Source organism: Cucurbita pepo, chromosome LG17 (assembly GCF_002806865.2).
Source record: "Cucurbita pepo subsp. pepo cultivar mu-cu-16 chromosome LG17, ASM280686v2, whole genome shotgun sequence".
Lineage (NCBI taxonomy): Eukaryota > Viridiplantae > Streptophyta > Magnoliopsida > Cucurbitales > Cucurbitaceae > Cucurbita > Cucurbita pepo.
In genome coordinates, this window is record NC_036654.1 from 1066213 (window position 1) to 1079566 (window position 13354).

Below are 13354 nucleotides of genomic sequence, written 5' to 3' on the forward strand. Positions count from 1 at the left end.
TGGAGAAAAATTAATGCGCGAGATTAGGATTATATTTTCCATCTCCCTCTAATCCCGTTCAAATCATGAAATCATGACCCGCCTTAATTTTTATATATAAATATAAACACATCTATATATATATATATATCAAAATTAAGTAACAAAAATAATTTAGTTTATTATATTATATATATTTTCTTGGTTTCATAATTATTGAAATTAAATAAAAACGAAAAAAAAGGAAGTATTCGTAATAAACCTCATCCAACCCATTCAATTACAGTGCGAAAGCTGTAACACGTTTTCCGCCGTCGATCATCCGGCGGCAATTCCGAAGCTATCAACACCAAAATAATTCGTATACCTTTGGAATCTCCGTACCTCTCTCTGCTTTAATCACCATCTCCATTTTCTCAATTCCCATTTCCTTCTCCAAATTCGAAATTCCCCTCATAATGGCACAATCTCTGCAGCTTTTCACCTCCTCCACCACCCGCTCGCCGCCCATTTCTCTTCCGAAACATTCCCTCTCAAAACCCCCCTCCTCTTCCACCGCCGCCTTCCGCCTCCCTGTCTCCTTCAACAAATTTTCAATTCGAGCCGCTTCCGCTCCGGATCTCAACCCTCTGTCATCAGCTTCCACTTCCCAAGTCTTGGTTTCTGAAAATGGCTCGAGTTCCGGAGGTGGGTTTGTGTCTACTTCTGCAGCTACCAGGGAGTTTGTGCCGGCTGTGTCTGATGGCAGCTCGATTGACGTCGATACTGTCACGGAGGCTGAGTTGAAGGAGAATGGCTTCAGGAGTACAAGGAGGACGAAGCTTGTGTGTACTATTGGTCCTGTTACTTGCGGATTTGAGCAGCTTGAAGCGCTTGCTGTTGGCGGTATGAATGTTGCGAGGATCAATATGTGCCATGGGACTCGAGAGTGGCATCGGATGGTCATTGAACGCGTGCGGAGGCTCAATGAGGAGAAGGGCTATGCTGTGGCTATTATGATGGATACTGAAGGGAGTGAAATTCATATGGGTGATCTTGGTGGAGCTTCTTCGGCTAAAGCGGAAGTGAGTTCTGTTCTGTTCTTTATCTTTTCCCATCTTATTGAATCACAACCGGTCGAATCTTTGCTTACATGTGTCCTGGATTTAAAAACTTCACTGGGTTTTGTCCGTCTCCCAATTGGAGGACATTGTTAAGTTCTTGATTTAGAAGCAGAAAAACATTTGGATTTCAAATTAGATGGGTCCTTCATCATTAAGCGAGTTATGTACTTGTGAAAGGGCTTTTAAGGACATGTATAACTGCTTCCTCTGTTCTATATAGGATGGTGAAATCTGGACATTCAGTGTCAGAGCTTTTGATTCAACACTCCCAGAACGCACCATTAATGTGAACTACGAAGGGTTTGCAGAAGGTTACTGATTCTATCCTTAATCTAAATTTTGCTCTGACATTTACTGAATTCATTCACAATCAACTATAAATATGGTATTTGGGCATGGCATATGTGGATTGGATGTCTGTGTTCATTATTATAGTAAATTCCATGGTGTGTTATCAATCTCGAATTGTAATTGATATTGTGTAGATGTGAGAGTTGGTGATGATCTCCTTGTTGATGGTGGAATGGTGAGGTTTGAGGTAATCGAAAAGATTGGTCCTGATGTTAAGTGCCTGTGTACTGACCCGGGATTGTTGTTGCCACGGGCTAATTTGACTTTTTGGAGGGATGGACATCTCGTACGAGAACGTAACGCCATGCTCCCTACAATTTCTTCTAAGGTAGGTGCCTCCCTTTTCCTTAAACTTCATTTGTTTTAGGGTCACTTTTAAAGAATTAATACAATATTAAATTTATCATAATCTATCAACTTTCGGATCAATGGTATCTTAACATAGTATCAGAGTAGAAGTTCGTGTTTCAAATCTCTATAATGTCATTTCCTCTCCAATTAAGATTGATAACTATTTGTTGTGTCTTGTGCAAATTTCTAACCCCACAAGTGAAGGGCGTTAATGTATTGGGTATAATATTAAATTTACACTTAGTAGAGTAACTAGATTTAAGTTGAAAGCTAATGTAGAGAGAATTATGATTTGCACCATAAATTTTAGGAGGACATGTTCAATGGGGTCAGCGGTATAATATCGTACCCTAAACTCTTTATGCAACCGAATGATTGCATCTGTATCTGGATCGTAGTCTCATTAGATTTGATGGCTGACCTTTTGTGCAACCTAATGGCGTAACTTGCCCTGATACAGTGACTTGTTTTCCAGTCTAAGGCAAGTTTTATGAATACAGGATTGGTTGGATATTGATTTTGGGATTGCTGAAGGTGTTGATTTTCTTGCCATATCATTTGTCAAGTCTGCTGAAGTGATTAAACATCTCAAAAGCTATATTGCTGCACGTTCTCGTGGCAGGTAAGCAGAATTGTGCCAGTTTGCTGATTTAATCTTCTTCTTTACCATTTGGGTTTGAAGCTGTGGGTGTAATTGTTGGTTCTCACGGTTTTAGGGGTATCAAATATATTTCAACTATGTTTTAGCATATCATTGATTCACAAGTTAGGTGTGAGATCCCACATCAGTTGGAAAGGAGAACGAAACATTTTCTATAAGGGTGTAGAAACCTCTCCCTATCTGACGCATTTTAAAAACCTTAAGGGAAGCCTGAAAAGGAAAACCCAAGGGGGACAATATTTGCTAGCGGTGGATTTGGGCTGTTACATTAGGTGCAAATGGGGTAGTCGACGACCACATTTTCACTCCAAGTCTGAATTTCATCTTTAGAGATCTTCTAAATATTTTTGTGTTTTCAAAATTTGTTATGCAGTGACATTTCCATCATTGCGAAGATAGAGAGTCTGGACTCATTGAAGAACTTGGAAGAAATTATTGTAGCATCTGATGGAGCTATGGTAGCCAGAGGAGATTTAGGAGCTCAAATACCACTGGAACAGGTGCCATCAGTCCAGCAAAAGGTCGTCCAACTATGCAGGCGGTTAAATAAGCCAGTTATTGTTGCCTCTCAGCTGCTCGAGTCGATGATCGAATACCCTACACCTACCAGAGCTGAAGTTGCTGATGTTTCCGAGGCTGTTAGGCAGCGAGCAGATGCTCTAATGCTCTCAGGTGAGTCCGCCATGGGCCAGTTCCCCGAGAAGGCATTGACCGTCTTGAGAAGCGTCAGTCTAAGAATTGAGAAGTGGTGGAGGGATGAGAAACGCCATGAAGCTATGGAACTCCCAGAAGTTGGATCTTCATACTCGGATAGCATCTTAGAAGAGATCTGCAATTCCACTGCCAAAATGGGTAAGCTTTATCATATTCTCCAGCTATGGATCATATACCTATATTATAGTTTAGATCTATGCTTTAGTACTAAGAACTCGAATACTATCTCAAATCGTTTTTACAAAAGTGATCGTTATGCTGTGTTACAATGCCAATATTGAATCACCATGGATTGTTTATCAACTATCTTCTTTCCCTCAGTTCTTTATTGCACTTCTCCTGTTGGTTTGGTTATTCCAGTCTAATTGTGAGCTTTGTTTCTCTAGCCAATAATTTGGAGGTGGATGCAATTTTTGTCTACACAAAGACAGGCCACATGGCATCTCTCCTATCCCGTTGCAGACCCGATTGCCCGATCTTTGCGTTTACTTCCACGACATCTGTGAGGAGACGTCTTAACTTGCAATGGGGCTTGATACCCTTCCGCTTGAGCTTCTCGGACGACATGGAAAACAACCTCAACAAAACGTTTATGCTGCTTAAAGCCAGAAACTTGATAAAATCAGGTGACCTTGTACTTGCTGTATCAGACATGCTGCAGTCTATTCAAGTAATGAATGTTCCATAAGAAAGAGGGGGTTCTGTAATGTTCTTGCTTGCTCTGATGTTTCATTCCCCCAAACTATTTGACTTAATCTAAGCCTCTGGATCTGTTACTTAGCTGCTAGGACAAGAGATCGACTCGACTCGACTCGAGCTTCAGGTTTTTCTCCTTCGACCCTATCTGAAACGTTTAGTTGAACTTTTGAGCATTTTGGTTTATTTCTTCTTATTCTCTGTAGTGTTTTTATGGGTATCAGATAAATGTTCTATGAACAAACATGGTCTACGTGCTATTTATGTAATTTTTTAGATATTAATACGTAATATTATGTATTTCCGCGTTTGATTGATAAAAAAGTGTTCTTTTTTTAAGTTATTTTTAGTTGATCATTCTTGGTATTAAAAGCTTCTCTTTGTTTTAACTTGAATATTGTACAATCAATAAATGAAATATTATTGAATTTATTTATAGTTTTTACATTTTTAATAAAAAAAAACATGTGGGAAAATGTAAATCCTTCCAACAAAAAGCGGATATAATTTTTATGGGAACTTCTTGGTTGTGAATTTTTTGGGGTCGAGCCATCACTGAGATACCAGTTTAGAGGCCATCACTGAGATACCAGTTTAGAGGAGCTAGAATTCTAACCTTATATTAGGACCTATGAACCAATGGACAGTCTCAGATAGACAGTTTCTATGCAACGTAGGCCTCCCAAAAGATAACGGAAGCATGTAAAGGTTTTCTCGGGCTAGACGGAGATTGGCCCTCGGGTGCAAAAGTTAGAAAAGTGGTAGGGTCATCGCTCAACGGATAAAAGTTATTATAGAGATAACAGACTGATCTTCTCTAAGAGCTCACATCGACGAGAAGGTTTGGTACCTTGATGTTGGCTCTTCATCACCTGGGGCTAAAAATTAATAATAATTATTATTATTATGGTTGCAATTTTTCAATTTTAGTTCATTTTTTCACTTTTCTCCCTTCAAGCCCAAATCACCATCCCAAGCCAGCCCAAATTAAAATTAAAATTAAAAAAAAAAAAAAGAAAAAAAGAAAAAAAAAAGACAATTTTGAGTAATAAATAATAAATCTATGTTAATTAAATGAGATTAATTCATCAAATTATTTGATATTAAATATTAATTACAATTTGAATAACTTCGATAATTATTATATTATTTGAGAGAGTGGACGTAGCTTTGACAGCCACATGTCAACTGCTGGTTGGCTATGATTTTGAGGTAATTTATATTAATTTATTTAACATTAAAAATTCAATACGGTGATTTTATTAATATTAAAATAAGACAATTATATTTATTAAAATATTAAAATAATCTCTTGCTTCCTTCAGATGATTGATGTGATTTTTATTCATATATTTGGCATCTTATGATTGGCCCACACTGACCTCTTCAAACTTATTTATTATTTTTTAATTAAAAAACGTCTAATATTGCCATTATTAATTTATTTCACTATTAACAGAGCTAATAATTTTTTTTTTTCATAAATTCACTGTTATTTAAACAAATAATAATAATAATCACATATATATATTTCAAAAATTAAAATAAAAATACATTCTTGATAAGTAGAATATTTTGTGTGAATTTACATTTTAACCCTTGAAATGAAATAATACATAAAACTCCAAAACCACTATTTTCATTCTCTTAATTGTTTAAATTTAAATTTAAAATAATAATTCCACTATTATTTTCTCTCTTATTATTAAGCTTTTATGTCTTGATCAATCACCATCTTCTATTTTATTTATTTATTTGTAAATAATTAAAAGAAAATGTTACTTGGTTGTCCCACCTATTTTTTTTAAAATCCTTATCTTTCTTCACTATATGTACAAAAGAGTGTAGAGTATGTCAATGCCATAATAATTTGTATACATTTGGCCCGAGCGATACCCCGTAGACTCAACTATTTTTAACACTTTTTTTGTGCTAATTTTGACGCTTAATTGTTTATTTTATAAAAATTTAGCATTTATAGCTAAATAGAGTAACAACGGGTCTATACTGAAAAAAGAGGAGCAATTAGCCGAAAATTGAAGAAATTGAGCAAAGAGAAAAGGGAACAAAGCCTAAAACTCGGAGTGGAAGGGTGTTGAAATGCTATTTAGGATGACGTTGAGATGTATTTGTAGTGTCTCACTCGAAACACTAAAATAAACAATGTTACATTTTTTTCATCATGCCTAGACGCTGCTTATAGTGTCTATATAGACACTGTTAATAATATTTCAAGCTGTCACATGATTTATATAAAATAGGATTTGATTGCCTATATTATATTAGTGAGGGATGATGTAGCAATATATTTCGTTATCAATAAATAAATAAATAAATAAATAAATATATATATATATATATATATATATATATATATAATTTTTAATAACTTATATTAAGCCAATTGTATTATTAATAAATAAATTCTAAAAAATTGGACGGTTGTTGCAATATTTAAATTTCCTATGTTTAAAACCACAAATAATTTAGGGTCAATATTATTTACTAAAGTTTAAATTCAAAACCCTCATTAAATTCAATTCCCAAAAATTTCATTTTATTATTTAGGGTAAGTTTTTTCGTCATTATTTGGTTCTATTTTTCCACGTGAGAATTGATCTAATTTAGGGTTTTGATGGCTAATGTCCATCGATGATCACTTTCTAGTACATTTAGGTTTTGATAATTGGTCTCTTGTGTATAGGTCCGAGAAGGACTGGGTGGTTCGAAGATGAAGCTCAATCTGAACAAGAACAACTACTATATATTCAATTTTTTATGACGTCAAAAGCACTTGGAGAAGACACAGAACAACCTCTCCAAAGGCAAGAAAATACATTCATAAAAACCAGTTAAGAGAAGTTTTTTGTCACCAGCAACTTGTCGTCAGTAGAAGCTATCTAGCCAATGCCAATAAATCAGTGTCATAAAAGGGGACTTTTATCGAAGTCAAATAGTTCGGTAAATTGTAAAAGGTTAATTAGTTAATTTTGAAATACATTTCCATCTCGACTTTGACGAAGGAATTAACTTCACTACTAATACAACTTCGAGACTTACAATTTTAAAGTAAATTCAGTAAATAATTTAGTGGTTTTAATCACAGTTAAGTGTGTAGATTGTTGAACATTAAAAGCATAGGAAATACACCCATTGGTTTGAAATTAGAGGTTTGGCCATTGATAAAAGAAAGTGGATGTCCTTTTGATACTCTCACCTCATGTCTCATAAATTTAAGGCAATCAAATATTATTGGGAAGTCCACAAGATTTTAGAGGCCCCAAAAATGCTTACTTACAATTAATTAATCAATAATCATATTATCAATTTTTTATCGACCGACTATACGTTTAATGTAGAGATTAATGGGATAGAGACGCCTTTCCGGACTCTATCCCAACCTCCTGTTTCATTATTTAGCCTCCTAAAATTCTTCATTTATTCTTTGAAGAAAAAAGAATATATCTCGATCTAGTTGATGGAGAATAATCTCTCTCCACTCTCCGTGTAATCGAAATTTTTTGCTTCGTTTTGGGTAAGTTTGTGTGAGTTAAATTGACGTCTCTAAATTTATGTTAGGTAAACTATAATTACTTTGATTACCATAATTATTGGATCAATCAATAATGAATAGTTTATTGTAAATAATATATATATCTAAAGCGTGCAACGTGTCTCGAACGAGTCGAAAAGTTAATATATTAGTAAATATAAAGGAGGATTGAGTCTCAAAAGCGAATGATGAGGTTAAGATATGAAATTTAATCAATAAATTATTCAACTAAGTATATCATTAGAACGAGCTCACTAATTAAGTTGGCATCCATAATCTTGTCTCCTTAGACCAATAAACATTAAAATGTGCTATTATTATTATTTTTAAAAGTCTGGTATCGCTCCAGATCTACCGCTAGCCAATATTATCCTCTTTGAGTTTTCCTTTTAGGCTTCCCCTCAAGGCTTTAAAACGCGTCTACTAAGGGAAAGTTTCCACCCTTATGAATGGTGGTTTGTTATCCTCCCCAACCAACGTGGGACATCACAATCCACTCCCTTCGTGGCCCAACGTCCTCGCTAGCACTCTTTCCTTCCTCCAATCGATATGGGACCACCCCAAAATCCACCTCCCTTTGGGGCCAGCGTCCTTACTAGCAGACTACCTCGTGTCTACCCTCCTTCGGAGAACAACGAGAAGGCTGACACATCGTCTGGTAATTTGGCTCTGATACCATTTGTAACGCCTCAGATCCACCGCTAGCAGATATTGTTCTCTTTGTGGATGAGATCCCACATCTATTTGAGAGGGAAACAAGACATTCATTACAAGAGTGTGGAAATCTCCCTTAACATATGCGTTTTAGAATCTGGAGAAATTTGAAAGTAAAAGTTCAAATAAGACAATATTTACAAGCACTTAGCAATTTAAGAGCGCGTATCAGACAACCTGGTGTGCCAAATGTAGGAAGGTTGTTACGTTTACCTAATTTATATTTTTGTACGTTACATAAGAATTTTTGAAGAAATTTGTTAATAAACATATTAATAAATAATAATAATATAATAATAATAAGAAGAAGGAATCATTATGGTTATAACTTTTATTAATTTCTTCACTAAAATCAATAAGTAATTGACAGATAATAGCAATGGATATTGAAAGACTTTATCTTAACAAAAAAGAATAATTACATTTGAAAAAAGCTGAATTTTTTCCCCTTTAATGGAAACCTATTTCATTAGTTTTAATCATAATTTTCAAAAAAAAAAAAAAAAAGCAACTTATAACCTTTTGTTTTTATATATAATAGAAATACAAATATAGTTTTAACTTTAGCTTAATATTCGGTCAAAAGGATGTAAAACTTTTATTTAATACTTTTTTTCTAATTTTTTAAATTATTTTCTCATTGTATTTTACTCTGAATCTTTATTGACTATGTTAAAAGATTTGATTAAATTAAAATTAAGACCAAAAATTTATTAAATAATTTAAAAATTAATAGACTAAATTCATTTAATAATATTAAACTTTAAGCTAAATTGATAAAAATAACTCTAAATAGCGAAAGTTTCAATAATATCTCAACTAAAAAAATATAAAAACCATCTATCGATATCTGGTAGATTATTTTCGCATTTTTTAATGTTACTTTTGAAAATTAATGAATTTTTTTTTAAAAAAATTAAGAGTATTAATGAAAAAACAAATTAGAGGTTAATTTTATATAATATTAAAAGTGTAAATATGTTTTAAATATTAGTATTTGTGAAATATTTTTTAAAATAAAAAAATGGGTAAGAAAAAATTAATAAACAAATTATCTCGTACTGTCATACTTTATTTGGACCTTTCGAGCGATTTACTATTTTACCCCGGATACAGAGGGTCATCAAACAGTCCACTAGAACTAAGGGCATTGGCGTAAATTCAATATAATTGACTCACAACGAATAAGAAATCGCCACGTTACATCGGCATGATACCTTTCACCCTCCACGTCATCAATTCTTACATTATAAAAATGAAAAATAACACATGCCATGGGGTTATGACGTGGCTAAACAGTCCCAGTCAGCAATCTGAAATTGTTATAAAGAAGTCCAGCCCCAATTTTTGTTTACTCCACAATCCGCCTTTTGAGAATCACAAAAATCCCTGCAAAACTTCTGTATCTTAATCATCATCTTCACCGGCGACGACCGTCGGGCCGGTGAAATGAATATTCCAGCGACTGATTCTTCACAATCCGCTCGCACTCTTCGAATCTCCGATCATCGCCGTCATGTATTTCACGAAAAGCTCTGATCCGAATTCCATTTCCTCGTTCGCTTAGTTACGAAGTTATCCACGCTAGTTCCATGGAATTTCGGGGAAAGGTATCCATCTCTAGCATCCTCTTGGTTAAATTTTTTGGTATATTCTGACTTCTAAGGTTTTTTTTATTCTGTAATTTTGAATTTGAGAAGAGTGTTTGGTGGAGGAGAATGAATTTTGAACTGGAATATTGTTTTCTTGGCAGTAATTTCTCTGATTGTTCATCAATTTTGTGTAATTTCTCTGATTTCTAAGTGCGGGATGAACGTATGAAAAGGAAAATTAGAAGCATCGAGTTTGTGTTCATCTTCTTTGATTTTATTATGAATCGGTGCTTATTAATTGATTCTAATAATGGAGCAGAGATGAAGAGCGTCGTAATTACTAATTACTGCATCATAAAGAAAGCCTGAGGGTTTTAGAGTTCAGATTAAGCTTAAAACCCTCATTTACTTTTTTTATTCCTGTTTTGAAAAAATCTGTTCGTACCTTTTCTTCGTTTCATCTCCAGATGAAGATTCAGCCTATTGATATCGATCCTCCAAATGGAAGGGTTGCCATTCGTAATGATCCAGGCAAGCCGATGCTGAAATCGCGTTTGAGAAAGCTCTTCGATCGGCCGTTTCCGAATGTTCTAAAGAATTCTTCAGCGGAAAAGCCCATAGCGACTGGAGAGGCCGCACAGCTCATCGTCAATAAAGATGGAGTGGGTGAGTTCGAGCCGAGCTCCATCTGTTTGGCTAAAATGATTCAGTGTTTTATAGAGGAGAGCAACGAGAAGCAGTCGTCAGTGGCCACTGCTATGAAAAATGGTCGCAACCGCTGTAATTGCTTCAACGGAAACAGTAATGACAGTTCCGACGATGAGTCCGATGACTTTGGTGAATCTGTAACAATCGGATCATCTGGTGCAGATGTTTCCGATTTACTCAAGGTAAACGCCACTTCGATTATTCTCTGAAAATTAGTACTCTAAGGTCTTGAAAACTTAAATTGATCCGAATCGATTTTGGGAATCAGAGTCTGATTCTCTGCGCCAGTGTAACCGAGAGAAATCTCTTAGCGGACACCGCAAAGATTGTTGAGAAGAACAATAAAATTCACAAAATGAAGAACGATTTGAGAAAAGTTGTCACGGATGCGCTTACATCTCTCGGTTACGATTCTTCAATCTGTAAATCAAAATGGGACAAATCTCCTTCATATCCTGCAGGTACTCACTCTTCTAAGAACAAAACCAAACAATGAAACAAAAAAACTCCAGTAGATTCGAATTAAACTGAATATTCTTGGTGTAGGGGAATATGAATACATCGATGTGATGGTGGAGGGCGAGAGATTGGTGATAGACATTGATTTCAGATCGGAGTTTGAGATCGCTCGTTCGACTGGTGTGTACAAGGCGATCCTCCAAGTACTTCCGACTATCTTCGTCGGCAAAACGGATCGTCTAGGTCAAATCGTCTCGATCGTATCGGAGGCGGCGAGACAGAGCTTGAAAAAGAAGGGGATGCACTTTCCGCCATGGAGGAAAGCCGAATACATGAGATCCAAATGGCTTTCCTCTCACATCAGATCCAAACCTCCAAATCCATCGCAAAACGAGAACGAAATCACGGACGAGGACCGAAGCGACAGCAGCGAGCAGTCCTCGATAGAGACGGACTGCGAAGAATTCGAAATGATTTTCGACGAGGAAACGACGACGACAACATCACCTGAGAGTGATTCGATGAAATCATCGCCTCCGCCGCAGAAATGTTTTAATGGCGGTGAGAAGGCGGCTGTGGCAGTGACGGCCTGGCAACCTCCGGCGATCAAACCGAAGAGTCTCGATAAAGGAGCGAAGATCGTTACTGGATTGACATCGATCCTCAAAGAGAATCCGTAGAAATTTTGTTTATTTTTTTGTATTGAAAATCTAAAATATCATAAACAAAAGAAAAAAATAATAATAATAATAATTAAGTGGGTAAATATTAAATATCAGGATATATATAAATGTCCTTTTGTTTAGTGGAGAAAAAAAAAAGAAAAAAAAAAAGGAAAATCCTTCCGTTTTTGGTTGAAAATTTGGATTGCCAATCGTCTTTGTAATTTTTTTTTTTTGAAAAAAACATATATATTATAGAATTTTGCAATACTAATAAGAGTTTTTTTTTTTTTTTTTTTTTTAAGATGAAGAATAATTTATTAAATAAAATACAAAATTGGTTACGATTCGACCAAAGTCTAAGCTTTTGTTACATTTGTGGAAACGTCTTGATCATGACTGGCAACACGTGTTTTTTTGGTTTGTTTCGTTATCTATGTGCTTTTGGCATTAGCCTGTGAGCTCTCCATTCGCGACTTTTTTTTTTAAGTTAAAGAATAATTTATTAAATAAAAATACAAAGTTTGTTAATATTTTTATTAATTTTTTTTTAAAATATAAGAGTTTTTTTATAATTGAATTGAAGAGTGAATGCTTCCTAAAAGGGAACAGCAGGACGACTTAAAAGCATAATTTTGCCAAAATATTTATACATCAAAATTAATAATTTCTCGTCTTTTGAGAGCTTTTCTTTCCCTTTTTAATTTCGAATTATTTATTTATTTTTTAAAAAACTACTTTTATGAAAAACAATGTTTCAATTAATGTGAACATTTAGAAAAAAAAAAAAGTTTCCTTTACCACACTTATTAATTAAACTGAGTAAAATAACATAAACAATAATATTAATAATTGAATTTGGATTTAATTATAAATTGTGGGAAAAAATTATATATATATAATTAATTAATTAATTTAATTTGAATGGTTTTCTAAGAAACCCATTCAACTTCTTGTTATTTTTAACTAATGATGGGTCCATTTAATATTCTCATGATTCCCCCTTTATTTTTTTATTATACATTTTTGGTTATTACCCTTTTAAAAATATAATAAAATTATAATATTAGCTCCAAGCCAAATAATCATCGACACAATCAAGACATTTAATTATTTAAAACTTAGGTCATGAAAAGAGGCTCGTCACATATTTAAATCCTATTTGAATAATTAATATCTTATCCAATAATATATCCAATTTGGATATTATTTTCATTTTTTTTTCAATTATTTTCAAATAAGTGACTTAGTTGAATAGTTCTTATCCTTGACTTTAGGTTCAATTGGATTAGAGTTTGATTATAGAGTATCGTCAATCAAAAATCATCTTTTGAAAAAAAAAAAAAAATCGATTAAAATTTAATTTTGTTGATATAACTTTTTTCTGTACAAAATTGGATTAAAAACTTTAATATTTCAAATATTGAGTAATTCTAACTTATTTAAAAAATTATAGTATATTTTTAAAAAATTGCATTCAAAAGACTTAAAATTTTAATTCGACATCTAATAATCATGATATTCTCCTGCATCTCTTACGACATAATCATGTTACTTACTCTTTTCCTTCTAAGAGCATAGACTATTCTCATAGACTAACACGAGTCTTTTCAAAATGTTTTATTCTCACTCACGTGCATTTTAGAAATATTTCATTTTTTTTTATTAAAATGAAGAATATTAGTTTATTTTATTAAAAAAAAAAAAAAACCCACTAATGGTTTTAATAAATTTGGATTTTTCTTAACACTAGTTTGAAAAGCTTGGTTTTTATAGCTTATTTTTAGATGGTAATAAATCAATTAATGAAA

General features: G+C 33.7%; 2 protein-coding genes across 2 annotated transcripts; both read left to right on the forward strand.

The window, feature by feature from the left end:
• The first annotated feature begins 263 nt into the window (after nt 1-263).
• LOC111778687 (pyruvate kinase isozyme A, chloroplastic-like) lies at nt 264-4172 on the forward strand. The gene is made up of 6 exons (XM_023658655.1): nt 264-1043; nt 1303-1393; nt 1568-1761; nt 2285-2406; nt 2819-3297; nt 3546-4172. Exons 1-6 carry the CDS (start codon nt 438-440, stop codon nt 3845-3847), a joined length of 1794 nt encoding a protein of 597 aa, XP_023514423.1. The 5' UTR covers nt 264-437; the 3' UTR covers nt 3848-4172.
• Nucleotides 4173-9456: 5284 nt separating this feature from the next.
• Nucleotides 9457-11692, forward strand: LOC111779410. Its single transcript, XM_023659582.1, has 4 exons — nt 9457-9732; nt 10182-10604; nt 10691-10883; nt 10969-11692. The coding sequence occupies exons 1-4, from the start codon at nt 9715-9717 to the stop codon at nt 11559-11561; spliced, it is 1227 nt and encodes a 408-aa protein (XP_023515350.1). The 5' UTR covers nt 9457-9714; the 3' UTR covers nt 11562-11692.
• Nucleotides 11693-13354: the final 1662 nt, after the last annotated feature.

Excerpts from the sequence above, each read along its gene's own strand:
- LOC111778687 (XM_023658655.1), top strand. The coding sequence starts at position 438 with ATGGCACAATCTCTGCAGCTTTTCACCTCCTCCACCACCCGCTCGCCG. Across the intron at positions 1,762-2,284 it reads TCCCTACAATTTCTTCTAAG|GATTGGTTGGATATTGATTT; the intron begins GTAGGTGCCTCC and ends TTATGAATACAG. Across the intron at positions 2,407-2,818 it reads GCTGCACGTTCTCGTGGCAG|TGACATTTCCATCATTGCGA; the intron begins GTAAGCAGAATT and ends TTTGTTATGCAG.
- LOC111779410 (XM_023659582.1), top strand. Across the intron at positions 10,605-10,690 it reads ATGTTTCCGATTTACTCAAG|AGTCTGATTCTCTGCGCCAG; the intron begins GTAAACGCCACT and ends TTTGGGAATCAG. Across the intron at positions 10,884-10,968 it reads ATCTCCTTCATATCCTGCAG|GGGAATATGAATACATCGAT; the intron begins GTACTCACTCTT and ends TTCTTGGTGTAG.